At 37.4% G+C, this 19,938-nt stretch overlaps 3 protein-coding genes across 6 annotated transcripts in view; 2 read left to right on the top strand and 1 right to left on the bottom strand.

Annotated features, from left to right (window-relative positions):
• The first annotated feature begins 9,805 nt into the window (after positions 1–9,805).
• LOC105033732 (uncharacterized) lies at positions 9,806–13,606 on the top strand. Of its 2 annotated transcripts, XM_010908640.4 has the most exons (5): positions 9,807–11,011; positions 11,851–11,930; positions 12,061–12,325; positions 12,440–12,719; positions 12,917–13,606. In XM_010908640.4, the coding sequence occupies exons 1-4, from the start codon at positions 10,264–10,266 to the stop codon at positions 12,703–12,705; spliced, it is 1,359 nt and encodes a 452-aa protein (XP_010906942.1). In that variant the 5' UTR covers positions 9,807–10,263; the 3' UTR covers positions 12,706–12,719; positions 12,917–13,606. The 2 variants fall into 2 exon arrangements, with proteins under 2 accessions (XP_073107566.1, XP_010906942.1); XM_073251465.1 differs by lacking the exon at positions 12,917–13,606 and having other exon boundaries at positions 9,806–11,011; positions 12,440–12,909.
• A 2,692-nt stretch (positions 13,607–16,298) lies between these two features.
• Positions 16,299–18,518, top strand: LOC105033747 (oxygen-evolving enhancer protein 2, chloroplastic). The gene is made up of 4 exons (XM_010908657.3): positions 16,299–16,536; positions 16,802–17,034; positions 17,896–17,946; positions 18,081–18,518. The coding sequence occupies exons 1-4, from the start codon at positions 16,299–16,301 to the stop codon at positions 18,339–18,341; spliced, it is 783 nt and encodes a 260-aa protein (XP_010906959.1). The 3' UTR covers positions 18,342–18,518.
• The window catches only part of LOC105033760 (uncharacterized), a 45,442-nt gene continuing 41,871 nt past the window's right edge, over positions 16,368–19,938 (bottom strand). The window contains exon 19 of one of the 3 annotated variants that reach the window (XR_012138441.1): positions 16,368–16,556. Coding sequence is in view for 1 of the 3 variants with exons in the window: in XM_073251473.1 (XP_073107574.1) it covers positions 16,506–16,556 (51 nt within the window). In the remaining 2 variants the exon portion in view is untranslated. The remainder of the gene's footprint in view (positions 16,557–19,938) is intronic. The other 2 variants (XM_073251471.1, XM_073251473.1) reach the window with 2 other exon arrangements.

The raw sequence follows: 19,938 nt of genomic DNA on the forward strand, positions 1-19,938 counted from the left end.
GCATGACAAAAAGGAAAGAAAAATGAACAAATAGTGAGAGGGAAAGATGGGAAGAGATAGCAGAGAGAGAATGCTCGATGCTCTCTTGATACTTATCTTTCTTCCTTGATAAGGTGCTAGTGGAGGGCTAGGATTCATGGTATATGATATATAGGAAGAAGAGGAGGGTGATGAGCAAGAAGGCTAAGGTTTTGCAGAGACTCCTCTTTATATATATCAACTCTAGAGTCTTTTCGTCAATCCACTTCCTTGAGTCTTAAAAAGAAAATATTTTATATTTAATTTTTAAATAAATTAGAATACATCATGGATTTAAAGTTACTTAGAATCCTATGGAGATATGGTTCTGAAAATCTCAATTTGCAAATAAATCTACTCATGTTCAAAAAGAAATTCAAGATAATATATGTTAAAAGAGTATTTTAGATTTTTGAGGGACAATAAAAATGAAACCAACTATAATAGCCATTTCTCCCTTTCTTGTCCATTTGAGGAGATCAAACTAAACTATAAATCTTGGTTGGGGAGTGATGTAGGTGCAAGGTTGGCACCGAACCACTATAAATCTTGATTGTTTGTGGTGTGCTTACTTGTTCTCTATCTTATTTTCTTTTCCTTCTTACACTCTTGCATCTAATACCTTCACTTTGGTAAATCACTCAATACAACTAACTTGCTTTTATTACTTAATCCTTATGGTACTAGATTAATTTTAAATTTTCAAAAATCCAATTCACCCCCCCCCTCTTGGGTTGCATAGCTAGGCAACAACTATAACAGCCATTTCTCCCTTTCTTATCCATTTGAGGAGATCAAACTAAACTAGATTTCTCTACCTTAACAAGTTCTTAAATTTTAGGAGGTCAAGTACCTCCAACTACTGACTAGAGGTAAGAGAAGATGAAAAACTAAGACAAGAGGTTAAAGTTAGTATTGAAGTAGAGACATAGTGATGACTCTTGATTTTGAAATCCAATATATGAGTGGCCAGACCAATATGAAATCAGAGATGAATATGATACTTGACGGGATGCATGGTAATGGTAGCCTAGAACAATATCAAATATATATGGTGGAGAGGGGACTAAGTCCAAAAAACTTCTTTTGGAGATGATAGAGGAGATAAAAACCTTAAAGAACTAAGCTTATAAATGAGATTGGAGTGATAAGAATTTGATTTTAGAGAGGAGATCGAGGTGGATCTTAGATAAGGTGAGAGTTTACTCTCTTTACTATTCTATTTTATATCTAAGATTGACTTTTGATAAATTTAGAAAGTTGCTCCAAACTAATTTTCATTTTCTCACTTCTAACTAGCATTCCTTCTTTCTTATGTTCCTTTCTTTCATCACCCATGCCTCACCCTCTCTCTATTGTTCCTCATCCTTTCCTTTTGCAACATCCTTGCCTAATCATTCTTTCCCTCCATTCTCTTACATGCCTTACCCTCTCTCTCTTCTCACCCCTCCTCTTCCTATCAACCATAGCTCCTTTTCTTTGGTCCTCTTCTTGTTGACCATCTATTTTATCCTGAGTCCGCCCCTTCTATTATCCCTATCAATTTGAATATCCATCTCTCCTCCATAAAGTTCTTGCATATTTTTAAATTAAATAAATTGCAGAGACACTCCTTTAAGTTTGAGCCAGCTATACTTTGACTCCAAAATTTAAAAAATTTTAATTAGCCATTAAAATTTATTATCATTCCAATACAGTCCAGCCATATATCTAGATCTTGATATCATTAATAGAGTGAAAAAGGATAAAAATATCTTTGATTCAAAGAATTTATATTGTAGCTTTCATGTAATGTTAAAACGCTAGATCTTCTATCATTCATCCATCTATACAAATCTTAAAGTACTATATTCTGTATCATTCATCCACATGCATAGATCTCAAAGCATCCATCTTCTATCATCCATCCGCTTGCATAGATCGCAAAGCATTTTATCCTTTATCAACCATCCCCTTGCATAGATCTCAAAGTACCACATCCTCTACCATCATCTATGTATATAAATCTTAACTCCATCCTCTATCACCCATTCATCTGCATAGATCTCAAAGTGTTCTATTCTTTATCATCTATCCCTTACACAAATATCAAAGCACTCCATCCTTTATCATTCATCTACTTGTATTCAGAGCACTCGTTCTCTATTGTTCATCTGTTTGCACGAATGTTAAAGTGCTTTATTCTTTATTATTTATTTATTTATATAGATCTCAAAGCATTTCAGCCACACACTTTTTATATTCCCTCTCTTTCAATTTGCACCAAAATAAGAGCCCCTTATTAAGTTAGTAGAAGGGTAACTCTATGGTTTTACAAAAGTTCAGTTATTAGGTGACTCTCATATGATAATATTTTCTAATGGAGATAGATAGGTAGACTATATTACAATAAATTTTAAATTTTTTGGTGAATAATTGACTCTTTTTTAACTTTTGGGATCTAAGTATAAATAGCCTAAGCTTGGAAGGATGTCTTTATCTTTTTTTTAAGGCTTTTAGTTGCATTTATCTTTTTTTAATAGTGTACATTACCCATGTTGGTATGTTAGTAACTAATGATATAAGCATAAATTGCTATCCAATAATTACTCTATCTTCATTTGATACAAGGAGCACCTAGCATGATGTTTTTATTTCTAACTATACATAAAAAGGTTATTTTAAAACTTTCAATGATAAGTCATTTTTTATAAGTTAAAAATAAAAAAAAATTAGAAATATCTCTTCAACTTTAGTCTAATTTTATTTACACCTTATGTACTATAAAGTGTTAAACTGGTCCTTCTATTTATCCATATATTCTAATATGGTTTAGTCATTTACTTACTAATAAATGATGTTAACTTTTTCTCTCAATGAATAAAATGTCCTTCACTCATGAATGGGCTTGGATGAGGAAGAGGATAAGAAGGAGAAGTGGATAAGAAAAAGGAGAGGAGAAGATAGCGGCCGACGATAAAAAATTGGGTTGGAGGAGAAAGAGGAGAGGTTAGAGAGTAAGGAGAGGGGGAAGGATGGATTACCAACGAGAAGGGATAGAGGTGGAAGAGGATAGCTTATAGGAGGCATAGAGAAAGAGGAGGACGAGGAGAAAAAATGAATAAAGAGAAAGGAAGGAGGTAGAGGAATGGGTAGAGGTGGAGGGAGCCATCATAGAGGAAAAAAATGAGTAAGGATGAAGGGGAGAAGGAAGAAAGGGTTGTCAATAAAAAGAGATGGATCTGGATGGATCATCATAAAGGGATAGGACTAATGAGTGATTTTAGAGGAGGAAGAAGATGAGAGGAGAAGTCGATGAGGAGGAAAAGGGGGAGGGGAGAGGGATCACGGGTAAGAAATGAGTTGAAGAGGAGAAAGAGAGCAAGAAAGAGAAGAGGATGGGAGAAAGGAGAGAGAGAAGGATGGGTTGCTGATGAGAAGGTTGGAGGTGGAGGGGCAACCGTAAAATGGGATGGCTTATAGAAGGTTTGGAGGAGAAGAGATGAAAAAGAGAAATAGATGAGAAAGGAGAAGAGGTAGTGGTGGAGAGGACCATCATAAAAGAGAAGAAATAGATGAGAAGAAATGTGTCAGAGAAAGAGAAAGGAGGAAGAAAGAGGTACATCAACGATGGAGGAGGAGGGGATCAATCGGAGATGAGGTAAGAGGAAAGAAATAGAGATAAAGATATTTTTATTATTTTAAAAATAATGATATCATATAATGATCATATAACATCATTTTATTAAAAAGATAAACGATTGAATCATATTGGAATATATCGATAACTAAAAGATCAGTTTGATACTTTAAAAGTACAAAAATTGTAAGTAAAATTAAACTAAATTGAGAGAATATTTCTATAATTTTCTTAAAAATCTTTCTTATCAATAAATGGGTACCTCCTTGGATTGGTGATCTCAAGATCCAATGCTTATAGTTTGTTGCTCTCAATCCAGCAAACAAGGTATTCCTTGTTGAGGTTTGAGGTGAAGCATTTGGCAAGAAGGTCATTTGTGAATTTTATTTATCATGTTCGAGATTCTCAAAAACTGTTAATCCGTATATTTTAGCTTAAGATTTAGTGGCAGCTCTTTGAATTCAAAATGTTAGCATAAATATATATGTTGAGACTAGAACAAGTAGCTAATAGCATGGCCAATCTTGTTGGAATTCTACCTGCTAAAACCTATATGGTATGTTGACCTTCCAGCAATTCTTCTTGCCTTGTTTGATGCCCAAGGATATAGATTTGCCCATCTTTAATAGTACCATTTTCCATTTTGCATCAAAAAATATCAAAAACTTTGGTCTAATCGGTTACCATGCATGTGGACAAATGCTCTCTAAGTTGGGCACTTTCCACATCATGCATATAGTTGACCCTACAAGAGAGGGAGCACATTTCAATAAAACGCTTGTATCATTTTGAAATGATCTACACGTTGGAGCTATATTAGAATTATAGAATTCATTGCCAATAATGCTTTAGGAAAAATCCTAGCTTCTAAACATAATTTTGTAATAATAAACTTTGGATCGTCTCAATTTTCTATCTATTCAATTTAATTATCCATGTATCATAAGCTTGAATAGGTCTTATTGATTGAAATAAAAACTGGAGTGGGTCTCATTATTTTGTTCAATGATTAGTGACCAATACATGGGCTACAGTAGGCGAGCCCATCCCATCTCATTTGAAGATGTCATGAGATCCAAACATGAAAGAGGTCTGCATAATTCTAAATTGCTTGCATTGATGAGAGAGAGATTGTACTCATTTTCCAATTGAATCACCTGCTGTTGTTGTTAGCATGCATATTGGTCAATGATGGGTGATGAAATAATAGTGCTGCTGCTAGTCTTCGGGTTGTCGAACTGAATCGTCTTCATCAATCTATAAAAGAGCAATGGATCAAAGAACTCACTGAAGCTGGCTCCTGTCGGGCCTTCCGATACTTTATCCAAAGAAAATCTTGGATGTGGGAAAGAGAAAGAATATGGCTGTTGAAATTAGAGAGGGTAGAGAATCTTTTGTTCTCGTACCTTTCACATAGGGATTCTGGGACTATATATAGCTATGTAATTTGGAATCACCTAAGAGTTATGCTGTAATGGATTGGGGCCATGCAATAACTTCTGAGGTATGTACTATAACAATCCAAGATCATATTGTAACTGCCTTAGAATACAATAAAATCACCTAAAGCCAGACTATAGCTGCCTAGCACATATTGTAACCATCTCAGATTATTATTGCAATCTTTAACTCTATGCATGATGAAGGAGTGCATTTGATATAAACAATTAATTTGACCACTATTCAAGATAAGAGGGGTCAAGTTGGTCTGGGATGGCTACCGAGCTAAATAGATATCTGAAGAAGCTGCGAACTTTATCCAACATATCGGATGATGTATGACCTTAGAGTCGGTTGCTTATGTTCTGCTCAACGTGGATTTTAGGTCAGTTGGAGTTGATTTAGCCCAATTACATCAAAGAAGTTACAAAGTGTATCTCAAATGCCATGTCAGCTGTGATCTAGATGAATCTACTTATGCCATATCCATATCATCAGACACATGTTCTACCACATCAAGTAGAAGTATCAAACATAGGTGATTGAATTATATCATTCTGTTCAATCACCAATCTATAATTGATGTGTGGAAAGTGAGTAATTGAATTGGACTCTCAAATTCATTAGCAGAGTGGGTTTAAACTCAATCATTTTTTTCTCATCTCATGATGAAACAACATCTGTATTTATATTTTAATATTCCTCTCATGATTGACCTTGCTTTGGACTATGATCGACCATATTATGGATAGATGGAAGGAATGTTGAGGTTGAGGTTTCTTCTTACAGCTCCAAGTAAAAGAACTTAGTATTGCTGAATAATTGTAATAAAGAAAATAAGCAAAAAAGAAATGAAAAAAAGAATAAATTTGATATAGGCCAACCAATATTTAAAGAAGGGTTTTGCTATAACGCTCCAAAAGAATAGAATCATCACCATTTAAAAAAAGATTGGCCATCTGATTGAGAAAGAAAGCTCAAGATTCTTTACCAACTACTATCTGTAACCAGTCATGATCAGAGCTCGCGTGCGTAATTTTTAATATCCAGGACTAATGTATTGTGGAAGGCAATAGCTGGTACGTTAAATTTTGAAAACATTAAGGATATTTTCAAAAAAAAATTTCCTCCAATTCTGGTATTTCTCCATCTCCAATTGGAAGGAGAGGAGGCAGCAGGATGGAGTGGATGTATGAGAGAGGGGGCGATGAGGGGAAGGGTGCCGACATGGGGAGGTGGATAATGTTAGGGGAGGCAGCAAGCAAGGGAAACAGATAGTGGGATTGAGCTAGTGTACGGTGGAGGGGGTGGTGAGGGGAGGGGACTGATGCATGGAGGTGGATGGCACGGGGGGAGATGGATAGCACAGGGAGAGGCAATGGGCGAGGGGAGAGGGTGCAATGGAGCCTGTGCATGGGGGAGGGGGGCAGCAAGGAGAGTGGGCCAATGCAAGGAGGTGGATGGTGCTGGAGAAGGTGAATGGAACAGAAAGAGACAATAGGTGAGGGGAAGGGGCAGTGTGATGGACAAGAATATAAGGGAGGAGCGATGTGTAAAATGGCACACTACACGTAGTAAATCGATCATGCCGGCTCAAGATCCAAAATAAATATCAAATAACAAAAATATTTGCAGAGAATTGTGAACAAAAATAATTATGGAAGAAATAAATTAGGAGAGTAGTAAATTTATTCAAAGAAGAATAAAAATCAAAATCTCATAAAGATGCCTCATGAAGGAATCTCTATATGCAAAAATAATCTCTCTTCTATCTTTCTTCCCACACCCTTCAGTAGTTCTCTACATGATTCTACATGTTAGGGAGATATCGGAGATCCCTTTGAATAGAGCATCATATGGGTGAGAGTTTAACTCCTACTTTAACTCAAACTAAAGACCCACTATGACATAATTATAACAATATTTAAAAAAAATAATTAAATAAATAATACTAAAAAAAATTAAAGTCATTAAAACTCATGATCAATTAAAAATAAAATTTAATTGGATTAGGACTAGACAATGAATCTCAACACCCTCATTGCAAAGTCCATCTCGCAATACTAAAGTTATCGATATCATGAAGTGCCATCGTAGCCATCACCATCATTGTCATGATAACAGTAACTCGTAATATTTGTTGAATCAATAATTGAATAATAGAACTCCTTTATTAGCTCGAACAATAATTCCTTCATTGGCTTGTCTTCTTCGATGCATATATCAGAATTGATGATGTCCTGTAATACTTTTTTCTTGGCACTGACACCATGATCACGATGTCGAGATGCTTTGAGCATCCAGCTCATCCTAACAAACATTAAGTTTTCAATTATATTTGCTATGAGCATCAGCCGTTACCTGCACATAGGTAAAATCAATAACAAAAATTTGACCATATCTATATGCCCCTACTTGGGTTGCTTTAAGTATCTGCATATAGTTAGCTTTTCTTAAATATAGAATCAACTCTTCATGCATAGAGTCTTTTAACCGCTTGAACTTTGGAGGAGCTTCAAAATCATCTGATACCAAAGCACAATAAGAATCATCTCGACCAACTATATCTTCTTGCTGCTTGATCTCTAAAACTAATTCTAAATTAGTTAGCTCTTCATCCTCATAACCGGCTAAATCTCCACATGAAACATTCCAATCTTTGATATTTTCAACATAGGACTCTTCCGCATGATTTGATTCTTCAATACATATCTCTCCACTGGATCAATTGTAGCATCCTTTGACTCTTCTTAAGTAATTTCAAAATTAGCGGATTCTTCAATGATGACCTCTTCTGAATTGAGATTGATCAAGCTTGCCCTACTCAAGATTTTTTTCTGAACTTGATTGATCCTCAAATGATCAACATTATCATGCTCTGAGTCTTCAGAAGTAGCCCCAATCTCTAACTGATCAAGCTTCTCCTATTTCAGATCTTTATCTTTAAACTAAATTTGTTCTTCTTTAAAATTTTTGAGAAAGTTTGGAATCAAAATTCACTCTTCAGATAGTTTTCATTTGTAATTTTTCATATTGTCAAAATTTAAGTAGATAACTGCAAGAATATCTCATGCTTCCTTCGAATCCTTTACCTTCTAAATATGGAGAAATTTTTTTTATCAACTGAAATTTAAAAAATCCACATTATCTTTCTAGATTTCATATTTCACTTTTTTTTTTGCAATCTTGGCTATTGACATCATCTCTAAATCATCCAAAATATTCTATAAATTTTGACTTGTCAAATAAGATTTGACAAGATCCTCCAATATGAATAACAGGTGTTGTTCAACTAACGAAAAGAAGTGATAATAGTAAAGTAACTATATTAATATTAGTAAGGTCAGGCATTATATCTAGGAACCCATTAATAAAGTAGGTACTAGTATCAGCCACGATGTTTCATCATCTTTGAAATCACCAAACAAACTTGCACATGCTTACACTACCATAAAATAAATTATTGAAAGCTCTTCAATCATGCCAAGCTATGAATACAGGAATCACCACCAATCAAGTTGCCACTCTAAAAAATCATATATTCAGAATAAATTAATCAAAGCCATAAACCACTCAACCACTCTTCAAGCCTATGGCTCTAATATTATGTAAAGCCACAAACATACAGGACACTAATCTCATGACCTTAGCTTTAATACCATGTAGAACGGCATGCTATACGTAGTAGATCGATCATGTTGATCTAAGATCCAAAATAAACATCAAATAAAAAATATTTATAGAGAATAATGAAAAAAATAATTATAAAAAAAATTAAGAGAAAAAAATAAATTTATTCAAAGAATAATAAAGAACAAAACTTAATAAAAACACCTCATAAAGAAGTCTCTATACGTACAAATAATCTCCTCTCTCTTTCTTCCCACATCCTTGAATACCGTTCTCTATATGGTTCTACATGTTGCGGAGATACCAAAGGTCTCTTTAAATAGAGCATCACATGGGTAGTTTTTTTTTTGGTAAAAATATGGATAGAAGTTTAACTCGTATCTTCACTCACAAACTAAAGGCTCGTTGGGATATAAATTCTAATAATATTTTAAAAAATAATTAAATAAAATAATATTAAAAATAAAATTTTAAAATTATTAAAATAAATAATTAATTAAAAATAAAATTCTATTTAGAATGAGACTTGACAATGAATCTCGATACGGCATAGAGAGAAAAATAACATGAAAAAGTGATTAGCATGGAGAGGCGGCTAGCATGGGGAGGCAGCCTCTAGAGGAAGGAGGCGGCGCAATGGAGATAAGGGGAGTCATCCAATTTTCAAATGAAAAAAATAAAATATATCTTTTTTATAAGAATAAAATAAGTTTGACTGGTGACCTGCTAAAATTAAATTTTTGTAAGTATCCCTACCTAAGAGGTGATTGGGATATTCTTACCGTTTCTGTTAAAAAATAATTAAGAAACACCAACTCCTTTTGATTAAATATAGTTGGTCTAGATTACATATCGAATCATAATCACGTTAACCAAATCTACTAACTTTTTTGCATTCTTTTATCTTATTATACGTCGATGACGCAGCAATACCAGGTTCTCTTATTTGAGCTGTAAATAAAGAATTGGAGCATTTCTGTCATCGATCTTAACTGAGATCGATCACGAGAGAAATATTTAAATGTCCAAAAAATGTGAGAGAGGTATTTGCATAGTACTTAATATTAATAGGGTCTCTAGGGGATTATTGTTTGCATAATCCGAGATCCACGTACCCCAAAATCCCAGAGCAGAGAAGCTCCGCGGAAGGTGGCGCATGCCTCGAGGGTTCGTTACTTTCTCCATTGCTTTCTCCCTTCTTTACGATATCTTCTCCCCTTCTCTTCCCTTCTCCAACACTCTCGTGTCTCGTCCGTCCTCGGCCTGGAATACCCTCCCTGCTTCCCTCCCTCCCTCCCTTCCTTCCTCCCTCTCTCTCTCTCTCTGGATTCCATATCGTATCTAATTTAAGATATTTGCCGTTTTCGGCATTGTTGGAGAACCTAAGCCTTTCCCAATCTCAACCGGTGTCCCACCGGCATTTTCTCAAACTCCTTGATTCCGGAGTCCCTCCATCGGTTCAGAGTTCTCACCTTTCCCCCGAAATTTGATCCAAAATCGCACCTTTCCAACTCCTAAAATTCCGATATTTCTCAAAAATTTGGAGTCTTTTTTCCATGGAGCTCGTCACCGAGGACCCGGCGGCGGAGGACGAGGAGCCGGAGAGGGAGAGCACCACTCGAGAGCCCCGCCATTACCGGAGCCATTTCCCCGGCGCCGTCCGGAAAAAGGCCTACCGCTTCGACGGCCACGGCGGCTTCTTCACCAAGGAATGGGACCTCCGAGAGGGCACCGGCCAAGAGTTCTGCTGGTACCACGTCGAGCTCCCCAAGAGCAACCAGAAGCTCGCCATCTCCGCCGAGTACCTTATCGACGTCCTCTGCCCGCCATTAAAACTCCAGGACATTCTCACCCTCGTCAGCAACGGTCCCTTCTGCGGCCACGTTAATGGCGCCCTCGTGTTCCGGGTGAACTCCCCTGGCCCGGCGGCGAGCAACTTCACCCTCCGCCTCGCCGCACGGCTCACCGAGAACTCGGTGATCACCGTGAGCCTGGGACGGGTGCCGAGGCTGGGTTTTTCGCAGACCGAGCGGTCGTTGCTGTCGGAGATACCAAGCGTTGAAAGCCCGAGCCGGCGAGTGCTGAGGGATGAGGAGGTTGGTGGTTCGAGTGGCATTGTGATTGGCGAGCATGTGCTTGAGTTCTTGCTGACAATGAATCATTCAGAGGAGGCCGATAATCCCGTGCCGGAGACCGTTTCGAATCTAATTGTGCACATTGTTGACACACACATTGATCAGGTGCAGGATATAGTGACAAAGTTTGAGATGGAGTTGGATTCAATGGAGCTGGAATTGGATAAAGGTAACTGTTACCATGAGTCAATTTTGCCCATGTCTTAATTGCTCATAATTCATTAGCTATCAATATATCTGTCAGCTGTAGATTTAAGTTTGTGTCATAGCTTTGAATCTGTATGAAATATTATAGAAGGAAAGGAAAAATGCAAATTTTTTGGATTTGGAGATGGAAAGATTACTGCTTAGACAATGCTGATGTTTCTGGAGACAACCCATGGACTTGCATTATGTTCGAGGTGTATCAGGAGTGAGGTAGTGGAAGATGGTGAGTTCATATGAATACAGAAGGTTATCTCTTGATATTGTTAAAGGACTTTTGTAATTAACTACAAGGTCCACATATTTGTAGATGATCATTTTAGTTACTAGAAGAAAAGTAGCCACTCAAAGCATGTAGACCAGTTCAATGAATGGCATGCCTCTAAAAGTATGGAAAGACTATAGATTAACTGGGTTGACATGGTAAAATAGTTCTTTCCATAAATATTCAAGCACATGAAAATGCTAGATGATTGAAAATTAAATGTGGATTAATAATGATGTATCAAATAACAAAAGTTATGAGTTGTATATTTAATTGTGTCGGGACTGAATGGTTGAATGGACGTAATGGAACGTGAGAATCATCTTTAACTTTATGATGGGATGCTTAACTAGGAAGGCTTACCTTGTGTGGAAGTTTGGATGAAATATGTTTACAATTTTTAGCAATTTCACTCTTAGCATGGCCATGGAGTTTCTTGTTTTTTTTTTTTTTTTTTCTCCCGCCCCCCTGTAGTCTTACTCTAGTATGCATGCATGATTGGTCAATATACTCACTGGAGCTATTCCTTTGATATCCAGGTGGAACAACATTGAGGAAACAATTGTTGGATGACAGAAGATTTCCGAAAATGCATTTAAATTTGCAGCGCCTCTTACAGGTATTCATTTATTTCATTTTATTAGTGGCAGCTTCATCAAAGGTCATGATTATGGATCATTTGAACGAGGAACTCCCCGCTCTAAATGGATTATTGATCTTCTCATTTTCCTGATTGTGTTGTAACCCAGGTTGTTGCTCATGGTGAGCAAGTGTTTCCACGAGTAAAAGAAAAGTGTGCAGCTAAAAGTTGGTTTGCAAGTGAAGACATTGTTGCACTTGAAGAACTAATAGGTCGTCTTAGGAGGCTAAAAGAGAATTTGGGATTCATAGTTAATCGGGTAACAGCAATTCAGGCTGGTCTTGATAGCTGGCAGTCAGAGCAAATAAACAGGAAGCTTTACTGTCTTTCTTTTCTCTCGATGATCTTTCTTCCACTATCCATTGTTACTGGAGGTAATTTCTCTTTTTACTTTATTAAATAGAAACAGTAAGTTTAATATCACATGATTCATTCCAGAGAGTAAGTTGTGTGATTGTTTTAATTGATCTATTCTTTTTATGTCGCAGTATTTGGGATGAATGTTGGAGGTGTACCATGGACAGGGCAAAGAGACCCTGATTTGAAAGATGGGTTTCGTAATGTTATGATTCTCTGCGCTGCCTTGCTGTTTCTGCTTCTAGTTTGCTTCATCTTTCCTTCTATCTATGCGCACATATCTTCTTGGAATAGGCATGCTGCACCGATACGGAGTTGGTCGATCAGTAGAAAGTCGTTCCTGAGAAAAACCCTTCATCGAGATGGATTTCAGGGAGGAGGTTACATCCGCATCTGAGAAGCTAACTTGAGGTCCATATCCGTTTGCTTCAGTTGGAATCTGATTATGTTGCATATCATTTATAGATGCAAGATAGTTCTGCACAGACATAGATCATGCATGGAGTGCTTACCCTGTATTAGTTCTGTTGTATCTACGTTGTTGTTATTATAAACATACTTGTATTATTCTTCCTTTGGATTGCCTTGATCTCTTCAAATATTTGCAGGGAATCTTGCATCTCTTGCCCAATGCAGAACAAGTGGTTTCTTGTAAAGGCCATTGTGTCGAACAGACATTCAATTCCCTTGTGATGCACTGAGTCATCCATTTTGTGTGACTTGAAGACAGTGGCACATACATAAAGATAATTCTTTCATTGGAAGATTACAGCCTGCTGACAGGGATCTAGAGTGGTTGGATACTGTTGTACAATTCCTAGCATACCCAGAAGCACCATTTGTTGAAGCCACCATTTCTTTTCATTTGTGCATTGTTTCTTGGCTGCAGAACTCTGTGCAGCTTCAGATATTATTCAATTGAACGCTAAGGTGTCTTTCATCATTAAAAAAAAAATGGAAAGGGAAAAAAGAAGTTAAGATATCTGATGACTAGTGAAATCGGCATTCATTTAGATGTCTTGCCTTGAGTTTGGCATGTGCTGTATTGTCCGAACAAGCTTAATATTGTAGCTTTAAGTGTAGGTTCAAGAGAGAGATGTAGGAGATTTTGCTTCGAACATCTGTATTCACTTCAATTATAGCCACTAATAAAAAAACAGCATTTCTTGGATCTGGTGTTTAAGCTATTTGTTTATATATTAACGAGATTTAGGCTATACCAGTGCTTGGAGGGGCCTGTGTCTTTATCCTAGTGTCAGCTTCACCCTCATGTTTCACCTTATTTGGTCTAGAAACATCTTACCAAGGCTATCACCAGAGAAAAGGAGAAGGGAAGAAAAGACTATAGTAACTTCTGGATAAGTGGTATCTTTGTGTATGATATTTTGTTTGGATTTCGAATTATGCAGCATTGTAACTTCTGGATAAGTAATATCTTTGGGTATGATATTTTCTTTGCATTTCGAATTATGCAGCATTGTAAGCATCAGGGGTCGACGAAGACATTTTCAGAGCAACCCAAATTATAATTTGTCCGGGCTGGAAGTGATAATTTGTCATGTAAATACCTGTTTTCTATGACAAATTCTCATAATATGACAAAAAAAAAAAAGTCTATTGCAATGACCAAAAGAACAGAGGTTATCTCACCATAGAAAAAGGAAAGCATATGCATTGGAACCGATGACTGCTGCACATATTCCTCACCTTGGCGTACAAGGATGCGATTAATAGCTGACATATTCGTCACCTTGGCGTACAAGGATGCCGATTAACAGCAAAATGGATATCCTACAATATTATGGATCGGTTGGCTGCTCCTACGTGCATATGAACAATTATTGGAAAGAAACTTAAAAGAGTTCTGAAGGAGTGGTTATTTGTCAAATCTTCTACTTTCATTCTTCCTCAACTTTCATGCTCTTTGTCGAGCAAATTTCTACCTATTCTGGCATTCCATAGTCTTCTTGACAAAAGGAGAGAGAAAGGAGGGTGGGTAGAAAGGGAACAGAGGTCTTATTAACAAAAATCTTCTCAACAAAACTGCGCAAAGAAAGGTGCCAGCTTACCGCAACCAAAGTGAAAAAAATATATATATATATATATATCATGGATGGATTTTTAGTGAGAGGCTAAACCAGTCACCAAGGAAGGAAAAAGCAGAGTGCAGAATCACTGATGCAGGGGAATTCTTGTAGAGAAAGCTCATCTCTCCTTCCAAAGGCTGCAACAAATAGCTAGTGACGGTTGATTAAACAAGATCTGATTTTAGATACGATACAGTTCCTCATCCAACGAACCCAGAGGGACACCAATGCTCATGCTCATCCTCCTTTGTGCTTTGATATATAGAAGAAAATTTTGATTGAAATGCTCTCGATAGAGGTACAATTGATAAAGACAGGAATGGCTGATCAGTAAAGTGATTGCAGAAGGGACATTTATCGTCGGCATGCCATTCTTTCTTTGCGAGGGCCTCACCAATTTAGAGCCACGTAAAAATGGGGATATTTTCAAGGGCCGCAGCTTTAGACCTTTGGGGCTTGTTTGGATGTTCCTATAAGGTTAGGTTGACGGGCATATACGAGTCGGGCTTGTTGGCCCATCTAGCTTGCATATTTCAAGAGCCTTATAAATACAATCCAGATCCTAACTTTTAGGCTGCAGGGAACCCATAGGATTTGAGCTGGATAGTATGCTTAAATGGACACTCCAGTCTATGAATTCTAAGAACTTTCGGTCCAATCCTATAAAAATATCCAAAGAAGCCCGTAATTTTAACACTAGCCTGATCACCTTTAAATCACAATGGAGATGGCCTCCCTTAGATTAGAAATTCTTCCCCCAGAAGAGGTGAGACTAAGGTAGTATCGTCGGTAGTGAAGGAACCACAGGGACCCCATGGCCAAGAAGATGTACTTTGGAGTTAAAGAAGTGCTCGCTGCTCCAATTGATTCCTAACAAACTCAACAATTGAAACTATCAACCCATGCACAATCCACAAATCAAACATAGCATATGCCACGGCTCCAAAACTTATGTGGTTAAAAGACCACTGGCTTATGTATCACGGAGCTAACATCTCTAACTACCACAACACTTTCTAGGGGTTCCCTACTTTTCCATGAAAAACGATGATTCCAAAGAAAGACCCTCTACTTGCAGTCCCGGCGACCCTAACAACAAATGCTAATATTTGTGAAGCTGCTCAGCTCCTGTGAGAAAATTCTACCGTCGGTGTATATCATCAGCAGGAGTTAAAGATAAAAATCATCTTTTACCAAATAAATAAATAAATAAATAAAGATTATATCATTGTCGCGAACGTCATAATTTGAATAGCATTAAAAATTCTAATTGGGCATTTGAAACATGCCCACCAAAAATATTGTTGTTTCATACATTAAGTTTTTTTGTGCAAGATGGTCTTAAAGTCAGTCCAGCTGCCGATCTGATGGCTGGTAACGGGCTTATTTTTTACCTTTTTTTTCCGTCTTCTGGTGAAATTACAATCAACCATGAATTGTAAATTTAGTCAATAGGTCTCAGGAAATCAAGCAACTGCCAAATAAGTAAAACCTGCATCAACAGAGGAAAAAATTTCGTGGTCTGCATGCAAAATCATCCCTACGACAGTAGTAATTTTTGTTTTTCCCTGGATGGGATACGAGTACCGTATATAAACCAGAACATGTACGTTCGTAGACGCAGAGCATGGGCAAACAATTATAGGGGAAAACGCAAGGGCAGCCAACACTGGACAGGCGATGGGAAAGCAATGTGGTGCTGCGTGGATCAATCAAAGCTTCTAAAACCCTATCCAATCTAAAACTCCCTCATCTTCCCTTTATCCTCCACGCCCATCCCATATCTGGAGCAAAACCATTCCCTCCACACATCACAAAGCCACCATAATAACCCACTGCCACTTACCAATCTCAACAACCAAGGAAGAGATTGGAGAAGAGTAGGGGGGAGGGAGAGAGAGAGATGGCTTCAACTTCATGCTTCCTCCACCACCATGCACCCTCCACCTCAAGAACTCCATCATCACGTCCGATGCCAAGCACCAGGCCTACCCAGCTGGTCTGCAGGGCGCACAAGCAGGCAGGCCAAGAAGATGAGAGCAACACGGTGGTCTCACGCCGGTTAGCTCTGACAGTGCTCGTCGGTGCAGCTGCCGTTAGTGTGAAGGTCTCACCTGCCGATGCTGCCTATGGTGAAGCAGGTAATCTTTCCTTCGATTCTCTGCAACAAAATTACAAGCAACAAACTCAACAGGAGGAAAAAAATTGTCAGTTCATTTAAGTTGAGCTTGTGATGGTCCTACAATTACATAGGAAGTTGAACAGAAAACATGGATATTTATAATATACAATGACCGAAATATTAAGAAATAGTAGGTAGTTAGCTAATTTGCATACAAAAATTAAAAAAAAAAAAAAAAATCAATTTCAGTAGCCAAATGCCTAAGATTATTTTTTTCAATGCAGCTAATATCTTTGGGAAGCCGAAGACAAATACAGATTTCTTGACATACGCTGGCGATGGGTTCAAGCTGATGGTACCATCAAAGTGGAACCCAAGCAAAGAGGTGGAGTATCCGGGTCAGGTGATGAGGTATGAAGACAACTTCGACTCCAACAGCTACGTTTGCGTCATGGTCACCCCCACATCAAACAAATCCATCACTGACTACGGCAGCCCTGAGGAATTTCTCTCCCAAGTAATTACATTTCCACTGTATATTAGTCCCTAATGCACTAGCAAAGTCTCGAGCATATGAATTTTATGCAAGATAATCTGAACCAGGCCATACTCAACATGATAAAAATAAATCATCAGGAACAGGGATAACAAGTTATCCTGCTGTTATGTGTATGCCTCATGCCAAATTTTTAATGCTTCTTAGCTTGTAAAATTGATGAACCATGAGTCCTAACCAGCAAACATTTTCTGAAGCTATTTGGTGTGGGATATATCTTAATCCTTTGCCACCAGTTCCGATTGAAGTCTGCATCTGCTGCCACAGCAAGTTTTCCACATCTTTTCTTACACATTCCATCCACATTCCTTGAGCGATTCCATTCAATTTGCTAAACCTTCAACCTTTAGTCATACCCAAATTTTTATCACGCTTTCTTATATAGTGTAACTTGGCTCTCCAGTGCTTTGTCCTCCACAGGTGCACAGATGCTTTTCCTTTGGTGAATTCATGTTTCACCCAATTCTTCTTAAATCTATGACATATCTATCTCAAGATTTTCTCCCACATTCCATGAGATTAATCAAAAAAAGTTCTAGCTAAAAAGTATTGGGTTTAAGAAAGGTTATAGGTCGGGTTTCTCCATATACATGGTAAGGAACAATTATCAGTAAAATTCCGCCACATGTGGCCCTGGGGTCTCTACACTAGTTGCTGAAGTTCCAAAAAAAAAAAAAGGAAAGTAAAAAAAGAAAAAGAGATACTTGCTCAAGAAAGAAAAAGCATGAGTTTGGTAACTGGGCAAGGCTGCAGACTAAGTTTACATGCAAAAGTTCAGATAACAGAATCCAGGACTCAAAGTTCCAATACATTTATGTGCAGGTTGATTACTTGCTAGGGAAACAGGCTTACGCCGGCAAAACAGATGCTGAGGTAGGTCAAAACCATACCAAATTGATTAATCTTTATCAATATTAGGTTTAGCATCTTTTGATACTCATATGACTAACAACATATGCATGATAATTAAAGGAAACATTATTAAATTAAAAGATTTTGTCTTGTAGGGTGGGTTCGACCAGGATGCTGTAGCAACAGCCAACATATTGGAAAGCTCCACACCAGTGGTAGGTGGGAAACAATACTACTACATCTCAGTTTTGACAAGGACAGCAGATGGAGATGAGGGTGGGAAGCACCAGCTTATAACGGCAACAGTTTCAGATGGTAAGCTATACATCTGCAAGGCACAAGCTGGTGACAAGAGATGGTTCAAGGGTGCCAGGAAGTTTGTGGAGAGCACAGCCAATTCCTTCAGCGTTGCATAAGAAAGAGGTTGTGTGTGACATTTGTTGTGCAAATGAGTTGAATGTAATTAGAACTGGCATCTTTAGGATCAGAATGTGTTTTATGCAAGCTGTCTGATAAGAAGATGGTACATTGGATTTCAAAGTGTCAGGCAAGCATTTTAATCTTAAAGATCTTAGAGAACTCTCTATTTTGTATCCTTAAATCTTATTAAGCAATATAAAATCTTATTATTCCAATACAAAACCTTTGACTCTGGGAGCTATGCCCAAGATTTCCGAGACAGCAACCTAAAGGAGAAAAGACAAGAGTAGCTAGTATCAGGGATCAATTCATCACAAGCTTATTAGTTCCAATGCTGAATGAACTCTAAAATCCAGCGACAGCTGTATTAGGTTTTTTTTAAAAAAATCGAACATATTTGTAGCAACCAACATTTTACATCCTAATGGGACAGAGGTTGTCTCAACTGTCCCATCCCACTCTATAAGAAAACAAGACTGGGACAGGTTCGAAACCTTGAAACCCATCCATACGGAGAGAAAAGAAGCAAGAAGAAGGAAAGGTAGGAAAGATGAAGAAAATGGAGAAAAAAATGAAAGGAAAGAAGAAGAAAAATGAAAAAAAGAAAGGAAGGGAGAAGAAAATGAAAGAAAAAAGAAAGAAAGGTAGAGGAAAAAAAGAAAAGAATAAAGAAAGAATGGAAAGAAGAAGGGGAGAACAATTGAGGATATCTATCAAGATGTATGACCGGGACTGCTCTCGGGACAGGATGGGACAACAGACCATCCCATTTTATGGAGAAACCAGAACACCTTCGTCTCATAGGATTTAAAACCTTGATAGCAACAATACCATTGATAGAATAAGTACCATGCAAGGGAAAAGATTGGAAGTCTATTGAGTATTTAAATTCAAATATGAACACAAGGAGTAGCAAAACTGAAACAAACAGTTTAAAAGAACGTATTTAGTCAATTATGCTAGAAAGAAATGGCTATAATGCAGGTTATTGGGTGAGTCTACATTGAAAATGAAAAATAGGAAAAGATGGTAGCAATGGAATAATTTGACACCCAAAGAGGCTCCATTGATGTTTATTTTGAAATCTTCATCTTCAAAAATAGTTCCCCTTTTACCCATAATTCACTTTCTTGTACAAAGAACTGTTTACTCTTGATGCAATAACAGCAATCAGAACAGGCACCCTTTACATTGGAATAACCAAATCAAGCGGCACCTCAAGTTTGATCAGACTAGCACTCCAAAGAGGTTATTACATACCACGTTAGCAAATCAATCTGCCTAATGCCTGAAGTATGAGTTGTCAAAAAAGAACTTGAAAGTTTATCTAGAAGAGAATTATACCATCCTCAACTAAGAGATTTTGCATATTGTCATTATGGACTAACAAGATTCCCAGGGCAATCAGTAACTTCAAAAACTGAACCATGCCAGGAGCAGCATAGACTAGATACAGTCTGAAGGTGCTATAAATAGAAATACTTTATCCATATATGATACCAATTTTTAAGACCAGAGGACTTATTTGGAAGATCGATGATCAAAGACTTCTCCATGCAAGAACTCTCTTTGCCTTCTATGTTCTGTAACAGT

This window comes from Elaeis guineensis, chromosome 2 (genome assembly GCF_000442705.2).
Source record: "Elaeis guineensis isolate ETL-2024a chromosome 2, EG11, whole genome shotgun sequence".
Lineage (NCBI taxonomy): Eukaryota > Viridiplantae > Streptophyta > Magnoliopsida > Arecales > Arecaceae > Elaeis > Elaeis guineensis.